Source organism: Urocitellus parryii, chromosome 14 (assembly GCF_045843805.1).
Source record: "Urocitellus parryii isolate mUroPar1 chromosome 14, mUroPar1.hap1, whole genome shotgun sequence".
Taxonomy (NCBI): domain Eukaryota; kingdom Metazoa; phylum Chordata; class Mammalia; order Rodentia; family Sciuridae; genus Urocitellus; species Urocitellus parryii.
Window position 1 is genome coordinate 30,959,026 of NC_135544.1, and position 13,023 is coordinate 30,972,048.

At 36.9% G+C, this 13,023-nt stretch overlaps 1 protein-coding gene across 2 annotated transcripts in view; it reads right to left on the bottom strand.

Annotated features, from left to right (window-relative positions):
* The window catches only part of Tenm3 (teneurin transmembrane protein 3), a 439,811-nt gene extending 427,077 nt beyond the window's left edge, over positions 1–12,734 (bottom strand). For both annotated transcript variants that reach the window (XM_026400587.2, XM_026400586.2), the window contains exon 1: positions 12,503–12,734. In XM_026400587.2, the coding sequence (XP_026256372.1) occupies positions 12,503–12,734 (232 nt within the window). The remainder of the gene's footprint in view (positions 1–12,502) is intronic.
* Positions 12,735–13,023: the final 289 nt, after the last annotated feature.

Here is a 13,023-nt window from a genome sequence, read left to right on the forward strand (position 1 = left end):
CACACAATCCTAATTCCAAACAAGGAGACCTAACACAGGAGACTCTTCATTGCATTTTCTGTTTACCATGCTGGGAGACAACTCCTAAGCAAATCATTGATGATTACCTTGGTTACATGAATGGTCAATGAAGGTTAGGAGCTGTGTGTAGGGATGTTAAATTAGGGATTAGCTATTGCCTTTTCCTGACTAAGAGGTAAACTAATTCACTGTTTCAAGTTTATTGACCATTTGAATTTCGCTTTTGTGAATTGTCTATTCCTACCATTTTCCCACTGGATTATTTATTTTCACTATGTACAAGTTACTCATCTTATTGTAGATATAAACTTTACATATGTTCTATGGATTAGAAATATATTTCCCCGTGTAATGATTTTGTTTCTGGGTATTTTCATTTACATATGAAAAGTCTGCAAAAATAATTACAGAAGCCTATTTCTGTTTCCATTAAAATAGTCTCCCCTGCTCTTGGGGTGTACTTATAGTCCCTGGTCCATATTGTGGAGATCCACATCCCCTTTCCCCTTGCCATCTCCTGTTATATAAACTGGCAAGCAAAAATAGTACACATTTCCTTTCCAGCAGCTAAGAATGGCCGTGCATAACCGTCCTGAAAAAAAGAGTTGTAGGAGGAAGTCTCAGGGGAGTGAAAGAAGCAGTCCAATGCAGAGAAGAGCCTCCTCACCTCTGCGTTCATTGTTATTTCAACAGGAATATGAAAGTACAGCAACCACCTGGGGATTCACAGGACAAAAGCCACATGCTAAGGGTGGCAAAGCAAAAGAAGATAGAAGGAATCTGGGTCCTTGATGGCATCTTTCATCCCTGGACAGTCTATCTTTGGATTTATTTGCAAAAAAAAAAAAATAATACTAATTCTCTTAGGTGTTTAAGCCACTGTTTGGGGGGTTTTCTGCTATTCGTAGCTCATGACATTCCTGTATTAGTCAGTCTCCCAAATTAACTTCTAAAATTTTTATTGCTTTATTTTTTTTACATTTGTCTTTAATCCATCTTAATTTATTTTTGAATATGCTGAGAGATATGGGTCCAATTTTATATTCTTCCAGATGGATAACCAGTTGTGCCAGCACCATTTATCAAATCATACTGAATAAAAAAAATTTTTTTGTTTTATGTTACATTTCTGTACATACTAGGAAATTTTAGTTTATTCCACGAATCTATTTATTATTTGTACCAATAAAATATACATGTGATAATAGAAGCTTCATAGTATTTTAGAAATTATATAATAAGCCCATTTTATTCTATTTGCCTTTTCAACATGTTTTGGCTATTTTTAGACATTTATTCTTTCACTTGAATTATAAGATCACTTACTAAAATTAAAAATAACCCTAACCCATTGGGATTTTATTTGATAGTTTTGACTTGTATACATTTGTTTAATGAGAATGGACATTTTTATGCTTTTAGCCTTTCAATCCAAAAACATTGCCTATCTTTCCATTCATTCAGATATTGTTTTATGTCTTTCAATAATAGTTTACAGATCTCTTCATTTTGGGTCCCCTATTATGCTTATAAAATTTATTTCAAAGAATTTTATAGTGTTTGCTGCCTTTGTGATATAGGTCATTTTTTTTTTTCCTGACTTCCAAATTAAGTCAGTGATTGCTTAGTAACTACTGCAATTGCATATGTTATGGTTTAGATCTTGACTGTCCCCCGAAAAGCACGTGTTGGAAGTGTGGTCCCCAATATAGGAAAATTCAGAGGTGGGCATTTAGGCTAACCCATTTGCTGGCTTAATCCACTGATGAGGTCAGACCCCTAATCAGAGTTGAAAGAACTAATGGGTGGTATTGTAGGCAGATAGGTGTGGCTAGAAGAGGCGGGTCACTGTAGGTGTGTAGCCTTGGACTATATCTATCTCTGGCTCCTTCCCCAGCCTGTTTCTGTTTCTGGCTGCCATTAGCTAATCAGATTTCCTAGGACACAACCTTCTACCATGATGATCTGCCTTCCCTTGGGCCCAGAGAAACAGTCAGCTGACCATGGACTGAAACCATGAGAACAAAATTAACTATATTACCTATGTTATCAATACATTTATCTTGTATTCATTCAAGTACAAAATTCATATCAAATTCAATTTTTTTTAATTTCTAGAGACACATGGATTTTCTATGTATATAGTCATACATTTAACAAAAGTGCTAATTTTAACTTTTCCCAAAATATACATCAATTGTTGGAACTTCTTCTCTTATTGCATTTACTAAAACATCTGGAGTAATGCTGAATAGTAATTGTGACACTATTGTTGAAACTTCCATATGATCTTGATTTTATTTGAAAAGTCCTAGTATCCCACCATTTTGAATGCTATTTAACTTTTTAAAATAATCATCTTACACATGACTATCATATTTGTTTTTTCTTCTTGACTTAGTTTATTTTAATAATTAGTTTATTTTAATAAAGAATGTTTTCTAAATTTTATCTAAAATTTTTTTATCATCTATTGATAAGCTCATGTTTTTCTACTTTGATTAATTAATGTAATTATGTTAACACATTTCTTATATTGAAAAAAGCCTGCATTGACAGCAAGGATTAGTAACCACTTGGTTATTAATTCGGTTTAGCATGTTATACATTTTATATATTGCTGGAAATATAAATATAGCTGTTTAGAACTTTTGCACACATAATGAGAAGCAATTTTGGTTTACATAGTTTCTCTTTTGTACTACTTAAGTCAATTTTGTTACTAGGCTATAGCAATTTTTTATTTTTATTTTTTTAGTTGTAGATGGACACATGCCTTTATTTTATTTATTTATTTTTAAGTGGTGCTAAGGGATCAAACATGCTAGGAAAGTGTTCTACCACTGAGCTACAGCCCTGCCCAGACTATAGCAATTTAATATGAATTTGATGGAGTCCATCTTTCGGGGTGTCAAGTAGCTTTTTGATATTGAACTTAGTTGTACTTTGAAGGTTACAAAAATCTCACCTAGGAACCTATCTGGCACTTTTTAATGGCACCTGTTTTAATCACCTTCCTAATCTCTTCTGAGATACTTGGTTTTGACAAGTTTTCTCCATGTTCTAAAATCATTTGGGTGAAATCATATTTTCTGAGAAATAATAAATTATTCTAGATTTTTCAAATGCACTGCTTAGCATAGTCCCATTTAGTTGTTAAAATATTTTCTGTATCTCTCCTTCTTTTTGTTCATAGGGGCTCTCTATGAATCTTTTTAAAGAATCAGCTTTTAATTTGTTTTAAATTCCAGCTTTGATTATCTAACTTTTCCTATTTCATTTGGTTTATTTTCCCCACATTTACACATTTCTTAACATGAATATATTTATATACATTTATTGTTTATATTTATTCTTTAAATGTATTTCTTAGCAATATATTTTCCTATCCATAGGGCTTTTACTATCACCCATAAATTTTGGAAGTAGAATTTTTTTGTTTTCTGTTGCTTCTTATCATAATCAATGATGTCAAAATCCTTAGGGCAATGTTGTTTTCATTGGTTTATATTTTTGTTATTTGTTTCTAATTTTACTAAATTTATGATGAAATGTTTTGGCTTATAAAGTTTCTTCTTTTCTAAATGTTTATGTTTCTGTTTTATCGCCAAATACAGAATCCGTTTATGAAAGTATTCCATACAAATGTGAAAAACTATAATTTCTACCTGACATTATAGATATCTGACACACACATATAATAGCTAAAAAATTAATTAATATTACATAACTGCTTTCTTAATTTTTTTCTTTTATATCTGCCTGATTCTGAAAGAGGTGAATCAACGCATCCCATTATAATGTGTTTCAGCAATCTCTTTTTCCCAATAGTTTTGGCTTATAACTTTAGCTACTACATTGTTTAATGTACATAATTTAAGAGACCTTGTCCTCTGTACTGTGTCTTTTATTGTTTGCTCATTGGTCTTTTTATCTTGTGTAAAGTTTTTTTTTTTTTAATTTGTTCTTTTTAGTTATATGTGACAGTAGAATGACATATCCTACATACATGGAGTCTAACTTCCCATTCTTGTGGTTGTACCTGATGTGAAGTCACACTGGTCCTGTATTCACATATGACATAGGAAAGCTATGTCTGATTCATTCTATTGTTTTCCCCATTTCCATCCCCCTTCCCTTCCTTCCATTCCCCCAGTTCAATTCAGTGAATCCCCCACCCCACATTGTAAGTCAGCATCCAAGTATCAGGGAGAACATTTGGCCTTTGGATTTTTGGCACTGGTTTATTTCACTTAGTATGATAGCCTCCATTTCCATCCATTTACCAGCAAATGCCATAATTTCTTTCTTTTTTATGGCTGAGTAATATTCTGTTGTGTATATGTACCACATTTTTTTTATCCATTCATCTATTGAAGGGCACCTAGGTTGGTTTCATAGCTTAGCTATTGTGAATTGAGCCGTTATGAACATTGATGTAGCCACTCTCTATAGTATGCTAATTTTAAGTCCTTTGGGTATATGCTGAGGAGTGGGATAACTGGGTCAAACTGTGGTTCCATTCCAAGTTTTCTGAGGAATCTCCATACTGCTTTCAAGAATTGTTGCATCAATATGCAATTCCTTGTTTAGAGTTTTTAAAATAAATTCCACCTTTCTGATATTAATGCTGGTGCTCCTGCTCTCTGTTGGTATTTACCTGGTGTCTCTTCATTCTCAACCATTTCTTTTAACTATTTTAAGTGTGTTCCTTATAAATGCCAGTAACTTTTAGGAACCAATTGAATAGTTAATGTCAAGATTTGTGTATTTATGTTTCATGTAATATGTGGCAGGTTTTATTCCTTCCTTCTTGTTTTACGATTCTTCATGATTTTCTTTGTTTCTTCCTTTTCCTTGGAGCTGTTCTTGCTAATTTGGTCAGGTTGATATCCATTGCCTTTACCCTGCTAATTAGGTAGGTCTATTGTGCTTTGTTTCATTCTATTAATGATTGCCTTCCCTTTCTGACATTCAAATTCAAATACATGTTTTTCATTATTATATGAATGCAAGAGCAATTATTTACCTCCAATAAAGCTCTACTTCCTTCTCTCTCCATCTTCAGATGAGATGGGATTTCGCAAGACTTTAACTTTCCCTACCACTTTTCCCCACCTACAGAGTAGCTGAGATTGATAAGTACTTTTAGTTCAGCATTTGTTAAAGCTTCCCTCCAGCTGTTCTGTAACCACCATTTGAGGTTTAACGATATATTCCATAAAGCTGATTGCTCATCACCTCTCCTTTTCACAGGCTGTGATTCTGCCTAACTTGGTATTCCTCCCTGAATATACCCTATCCATTGTAGATACAGTCTCTGGATCTTTTGTACTCCCAAATTATCTTTCATTCATTCTGAGAGATGAAAGGCATGATGGGGTTCAGGACATGCTACCACAAAATATGGCACCTTGGCATTTGAGAAAACAGCAAAGACAAAAGGCCATTCTCCCCCATCCTGTATCTCTTTCCCTTGAACACAGGTCATAAATCCTAGGAGGGCCACTCTCTGACTTTCTCCCCTACAGCTGGTCACAAGGCCCTCATTGTGTTGATCACCAGGTAGGGGCAACCCTCTATGTGTGGGTGGAGAGGGGAGAGTTGCTGCCCCTGTAAATGACTATGAAGACTCCTTCAAAGTTGTTTTGTTTTGTTTTTTATTTTTGTTTTCCAAATAAGGCCCTCCAGGGAAACTTACAAGGAACCATCCCGACTCTCTGAGTCACAGTGACTTACCCTTTCTCATTATCATACTAGATTCTCTACCCATGGGTATTTCTGTCTTGCATTTTTTGAGCACATGATGTTGAGCTCAAACTGAGCATGCTCAGGAAGGCATAGGCCTCTACTTACAATGACAAGTCTTTTCTATATAATTATGTATCAAATTCCCCAATAAAAGCCCCTTCTTTCTTTGTTTAAAGAGATAATCCTTTGAAAATTATCTTCAGAGTCTTTCTCATTTTCTCTAAGTAATAAATCTTTCTTCACTTTTTCTCTCTTGGTTGTACTCATGGGTATTATACTGGTTAAGAGGTGAACCCATTGTGTTTGGTTACAACTGGAAAGGTAGCTTTCCTATATCCAGAGGAAAGGAACATCCTTCTCTCTGAAAACACAAGAATGCAGAGAAGAAGCTGATCAAACAGGTCATGTTAAACCAATCTCCCCTTTCGCTCCCAAAGCCGGAAGGGGCTTGCTCTGAAGTTGCCTTGTGTGACCAAGAGGGGTCTTCAACCCCTCCCTGATGTTATCACTAGCCAAGAACTCACAGGAAATGAGGACCCAAGGTCCCACACTTCACCCAGAGACAGTGTGTCATAAGCAACTATTTATTCTTTGGAGAGTTGTTACTGATGAGACTTTGTGTCACCACTTCTCTCCAAAGGATCCACGCCCATACTGCTTTCTGTAGCTGAGAACACTGCTTAAGCTTCAACCATCTGGTCCTTCCTTGGGTTTCACATTTCAGTGACTCCTATAGGCTTGCACATTGAGAAATCTGTGCACATTTTCCATTGATGTCTATTGTCAGTTTGCTTTAGAGACTAAAATTATTGTAACTTTAGTAGGTGGAAAGAGAGGATTCTTCTGTTGCTATACTACCATCACAACATACTCCATCTGTCTATACTTCTCCATAACTATTCACCTCTTTATCAGACCTAAGCATTAAAATACACAAATTTACCTGTTTCTTTGGATCTTCATTTCCTTAGGAAAGTTTCCATGGCACATAAAGTGTAAATTAAATACCTTTGTATGCTCTTCTCTTATTAATCTTCCTTTTGTTATAGGGCCTTAGTGATGAGCCTAGTGATCTCTAAGAAAAGATATCTTTCCTTCTCTGTAATATCTTCTCTGCATATACCACCTAAAGCATTATGCCACTATCTTCTAGCTTTCATTGTTTCAGACAAGAAAATCATTATTAGTCTTATTTATTTTCTTTTATAAAAAGAAAAAAAAAGTTACTTGATTTTTTTTTTTTTACCTTAGAATTTTGTAAGGGAAATGTCTTTATCCCCAAAGAACTTTTCTGGTGTGTACTTAGGAATGTGTGTGTGTGTGTGTGTGTCTGTGTGTGTGTGTGTGTGTGCACAGTTATGCATGTGTGTTTATCTTAATTTTGCTTTCTGGTTTAGATACTTCTACTTTGTCCTTAAAACCATTCATTTGGATTTCAACAATTATTTATGTATTCATTTTGGTGCTGGAGATGGAACCTAGGGTCTTATGCATTCTAAGCAAATGCTCTACCACTGAGCTACACCTTCCATTCTATTTTATTTTTAAATTTTAAAATTATGGCTTTTCCCTCCCTCTATTATTTGATTGCCAGTGTTGGTTGTGTTGGTGGTGGTTTTTAAATTATTGTTGTTCTTGGTTTTCTGTGAGTGCTCATATTATAATTTTTAATTTCAGTTCACATGGTCATCTGTCATCTCCACTGCTCATTTTCATTATATGCTTATGGCTCTGTCTGCTTGCATCCTATTCCATTTCTTGCTTGCTGGTTGCCATTAAGCACATTACTTTCCTGAGGTGCCTTAAGAAATAGTGGGAAGTTCTGTTAGACTCTAAGGACAAGCCTTTCTACTCCTTGATTTCCATAGCTGGCACTCTCATAATATCAAGAGTGGGGAACTGCATCTTTTAGGTTCCCCCAGCTCCTGAGGGGCAAGGAAGCCAGCTGCTCCTCTCAGGCAAGATCCAAGGGAGATGCAGGCCAGTCTCTCTCTCTCTCTCTCTGGAACCATGAAGTGGCAGTGTTCTTTTCCATCTTTATCCTATTCTGATCTCTCACCAGGCCCTAAGTGAAAACAGTTGTATCAGAGTGTTCCTTTAGGACCCTAATAGATTTTCAGCTCCTCCCATTTGCAACCTTGATGACAGTTCAGCTCAGAGGAGATAAGGGGTTGGTTGGGAGATGGGTGAATGAGGCATCAATCAAGCCACCATCAAGCCAGAACCCTGGATAAATATTTACAAGAGAGCCCAAGTTGTTCTAATATTCTTTCTTGGTAAGGGGCATGTCTAGAATCTGCAATATTGTGTAAAAGATGGGCTAGAACTGGAGATGTAACTCAGTGCTAGAGTATTTGCATACCATGTGTAAGGCTCCTGGTTCACTCCCCAGCATCACATGAAACATAAATAAATAAATAAAGGACTGGGGCTCAAGATGCAGCAGAAGAATCAGGACTTATGGGACCTACTTTCTTTTGCCTCCCTAACAGAACTCTCCTAAACCATACTTATGCAATGTCATAATGTCAGAATATAAGCCATGATTGTGGAAGCTGGAGGCTACTGGACACTACTGCTTATGATTAAAATGAAGAGATGCCAAGTCCCAAAGAGAGGAGCTTCTGGAATTGGAACCACACTGTCAGGGAACACCAGAGGTGAGTCACACTTAGCAATGACGGAGTGCCTGTCTTTGTTAATCTGCTTTCCTCTTTCTTCTCTTCCCTTCTTTGAAAATGTTTTTTTCTATTTTAATTTCAGTTGTGTGTAAACATAGATAGGATCCAATTCTTAAAGTATAAAAACCAACAACCTTTCTCCCCATTGCCAATTTAGAAATTAAGAATAAATGATCTTGGGCTGGGGATGTGGCTCAAGCAGTGGCGCGCTCGCCTGGCATGATTGCGGCCAGGGTTCCATCCTCAGCACCACATACAAAGATGTTGTGTCTGCCGAGAACTAAAAAAAATAAATATTAAAAAATTCTCTCTCTCTCTTTAAAATAAAATTTAAAAAAAGAATAAATGATCTTTTCATTGACCATCTTTTCATTTTGAAATCCTGAAATTCACTGCCCCAACACGGATTACTGACTATTAAACAGTTTGAGTTAGGATGGTCTCAAAGTTGGTTTTCTTAGACTTACGGTTTAGTGAAACAAAAATATTCTTTTTTTTCCAAACACTGTCTCTTTTTAAATTTTGCCCTTATGACCAATATTCCTTGTTGGAGTTGACAGCATTCTTGTTTGGTCAAGAAAACTACAAGCATGTGCAGAGCACAAGAGAGATGAAGCAGAGAAAAAAAAAAATTTTTTTTTTCTTTTATCGCTTTTCCAAAACTGTGGTATGATCTTATGCAGCTGTTTCGTAAGAAATGTGTCTCAGACCTGACGGGATAAATTCTCTTCAAAGATGAATCAAAGAAAATAGTATCCAAGAATGCAAAACACGCCATTTTACCCTAACCCCATCACACCTACGGAGAGCACCACAGCTGCTGAGAGAGCAACTATTTCCATCACCCATAAACCACACAAAGAGATTGAAATAGAGAGAGAGAGGAGATCTATGTGAGATCCAGTCAAATTACACATACTGTGAAAATGAAATCATCCCCAGCCTTCGAGTATCTAAATATAACACGTAATTAACAGTAGTCACCTGCCAGTCAGTAAAGCCATAAAAAATGATTAAAATCAAGTTTGATGATAGGCTATAAATTTGGTGGATAAAAATAAAAACACCACATTTCTAGATTTGAATTCTCCATGTAATTGCATTAACAGGGTCTCTGCTCCCTCCAGCTGAAGTGGCATTTTCTTATGTCATTCAAGGAGTAAGGGGACGCAGGAGTGACGAGCTCTTTTAAAACTCCACGGGCAAGCTAAATGAGCATGATTCTTTGGAATTGTTTCAGAGATCTTTGGCTACTATTAATATTTTCCATCTTTCATTTTTATTATGTGTATGATGTCAGGAGCTGTCGCAGGAAGCACATTTTGTCAATTAAATAATTAATCCCACAGCATAATAGTCAGTGAGGAAAAATTGACATTTGTCAGGTTCAAAGAAAATGAAAGCCTGGGAGGATTTTTCATTATGCTTGCTTAAAAAAAAAAAGAAAACATATATCTGATAGCAGACTCTTCCTATTAATTTCTCTCCTACACCTACGGCTCTTGCTACAAACACACCCCATAGCAAACCACAGGGAAGGAAAAGAATTTGCAATGCTTCCTCCACCTTCATCCTTATCCACCCCAGTACACACTCAGATTAATTTTATTTCCTATATATGTCTCACATTTGCCCACTTCTCACCATCCACACTACCACCACTTTAATACGGAGTCGAAGAAAAATAACTCCAAGGGGCTATTAGTACACTGAATTGCCTATTTTCTGCACAGAGCTTTGAATCCTGAGCACTAGAGGTAGTCTGGCCTGGGGTCAAGTGCTCACTAGCCAGGGGATCTCCAAGCCTCCTGAGTCTCACTCTGTGGAAGGAGGCTACCAGGAGGACCTAGTCATCAGGTGACTGCACACACAACCCACTCAGCGCCTTGGCACACAGTCAGGCATCAGTTCACCTTAGCCAGAATTAGCATTATGTTCCACTTGTGTTTTCATACATTCTCATTGAGGAGCCTGTCAGTGAATCATGGCACCTTCCAACACTGCACTTCTGCTTTTCCTTTCACTTCTGCTCTTAAACTTCTCACTTCTCCACTGGGCTCCTGACACCAGGCCGCCGTCTGCTGCCTTGCTCGCTTTCTCCTTGCTGTGCCCCTTTTCCTTCACTAGTCCCCAGCTTGCAAGGAGCTGAGTAATACTACTATTTGGTCCCCAAGAACGTCCGTTCCAGGGTTTCCACAGATGGTATCGCCAATGTCGTCAACAACAGTCTGCACTGGATTAATGCTGCCTAGGAGGTGAAAATTTCAGTGCGCTATTTTTAACCTGTTTAAGCCTCCTCCACTCTGCCAAAACTAAATGCTTGCTTGGGGTGGAGATGAGTCTCCTCAATGCATAGCACCCCATGTGTTACTTTTTTTCTCCTAATAGTATTCCACAATGTAGCCCCCTAACCAAAACAACAACAACAATAACAAAAAACCCAGGGCACTAAAGAGTTACTTTTATTACAAAATGCAAGTCTTCATGCTAGGTTCAGATCTTATCCCTGTCTACACTACCTATTTTTTTTTTTTAATTGGTGAATGATGTACACTTATGCTCTATTTCAGCTAGGTAGACAGTGTGAAAGAGAGAAAAAATCAGGTTTAGAATTGGTACAATGAACTGAGTCTCTTGACTTAAGATGAGTACATATGTCAAATATGTGTTCTATGTCTCCTCTAAAAATGAATTTAAAATCTTTAGCTATCTTGTCCTTTTTCATAAAATTTGATACCAGCAATCAGCAAGGCATGCTTAAAGGGGGGAAAAATCTCTCTTTAGGGAATCAAATGAATTTTCTTTGGTGTAAACTGATGTGGCTAAGTGAATACTATTGCATCTAGCTAGGGAAGGCTCTTTCCACAATGCAGAAAAGAAACATGGGAAAGTTTTAAACAAACTGTTGCACTATAATTTTTTCTTAAATTTGTTCCTGCCCAATATCAAATTCTTAGTCACACTGTCTGTGAAGTGATTGGAAAAGAATAAATATATTATTTACTATTTAGGTTTGATTTATTTCTTCCCCACTAATTTCCTGATTAGGTTAACTAAGAAACAGTAAGTTCTGTGTGAATTGTAATGCATGATTTGAATGTAAAAGGATTTTGTTTTTATTAGTAGTAATTTTGCCCACATCTCAAGACTGTATTAAATGAACTGTATAACTATGAATGCCTCCCTTAAAATAAACTACTGTCTTGGGCCGGGGTTGTGGCTTGAAGGTAAAGCTCTTGCCTACCATGCATAAGGCACTGGGTTCAATCCTCAGCACCATGTAAAAATAAAATAAAGATATTGTGTCCACCTATAACTAAAAAATAAATATTAAAAAAATAAGCTACTGTCTTAAGCACAAAAATTGGTTAGTTTAGTATTGTGAAGTCAAGATGCAGATGTCATTCTCCCAGTGGTAGGATATGGATACAGAAAAAAAGGGAATGTAAAAATGTTCAAGAAATGTATGCAAATGATCAAGCCACAGCAGACTATTTTACAGGAAACTAGAATGTTTTCAGGTGTAATCTTAATGTACAAGGTTACCTAAGAGAAAGAAGATGGATCCCTTTGATGGCAGGCTCTTGATAATGTGCAGCCTTGCAAATAGCTGGGCTGGATGGAACATGAGATTATCTAGGGTCATAGTTCTTATTTTCTTGTGAGGGACAGGTAACTTTCCTCTTCCACAGCTCCTGGTTTGCTTGTACTAGTTCTCACTATAAAAGCTATAATCGTGAACACCTTCATTCAAATAAAAAGGAGCCCTACAGACTTGAGTTTCAGGCATATGCACACAAAATTTGGCCATGCTTAGAACCATAAACTTTACATGTGAATGTGGAACTGTGGAATACCCTGTGCATTGGAGCCAATGTACCCACAGGTGCCTTTCTACCTCTAATCTGGAATACGGTGTGATCATCTAGCATCTCAGGATAAGAACTAGTCGGACACGAAAACCGTAAAAATAATCATGTCCCCTTCTGGGGAAAACGTGGCACCTACAAGTTAGTAACATGCCTCATCCTGCTAGAACCATTACCTACCTTGTCTAGAATACTCGTCTGCTTCTCTGTGAACCAAATCCTTTACTCTGTTTCCGTAAAGCAGCCGTGAAGAATCATGATCAAAAGCTTTCAAGGTTTCACTGGAACTATAAGACTTCTGGGTAGGGACCCTACACTCCTCATTGTCTGCAGAGGAATTTGTATACCGCCGTTCTTTTTCCCGTCTGCTCTTGGTGAGGGAGCAATAAGGCCTACGTTCTTTCACATCCATACTTCATTCCTTCTGTGTGCACATCGGTCCTGCTTGTTACAAACTGTGCTCAGAGTTCCATTCTCACTGGCCTCTCTGTAAAGATAAAAGGTTGGCATGATATCAGCATAATATTCATCTAAAAACTGACTATGCTCTATCCTTCTCCGTGTGGAGGGTGGTGGAAAAACAACCATCTTGCCTATCTAGGATCTTGCTTTCAACAATAAATTAGTTATCTGTAAGGTTGTTGTAAATATTCTGTAACCCCAAGAGGTGAGGCACTTTCTGTTAATGAGAGCTATGAGTG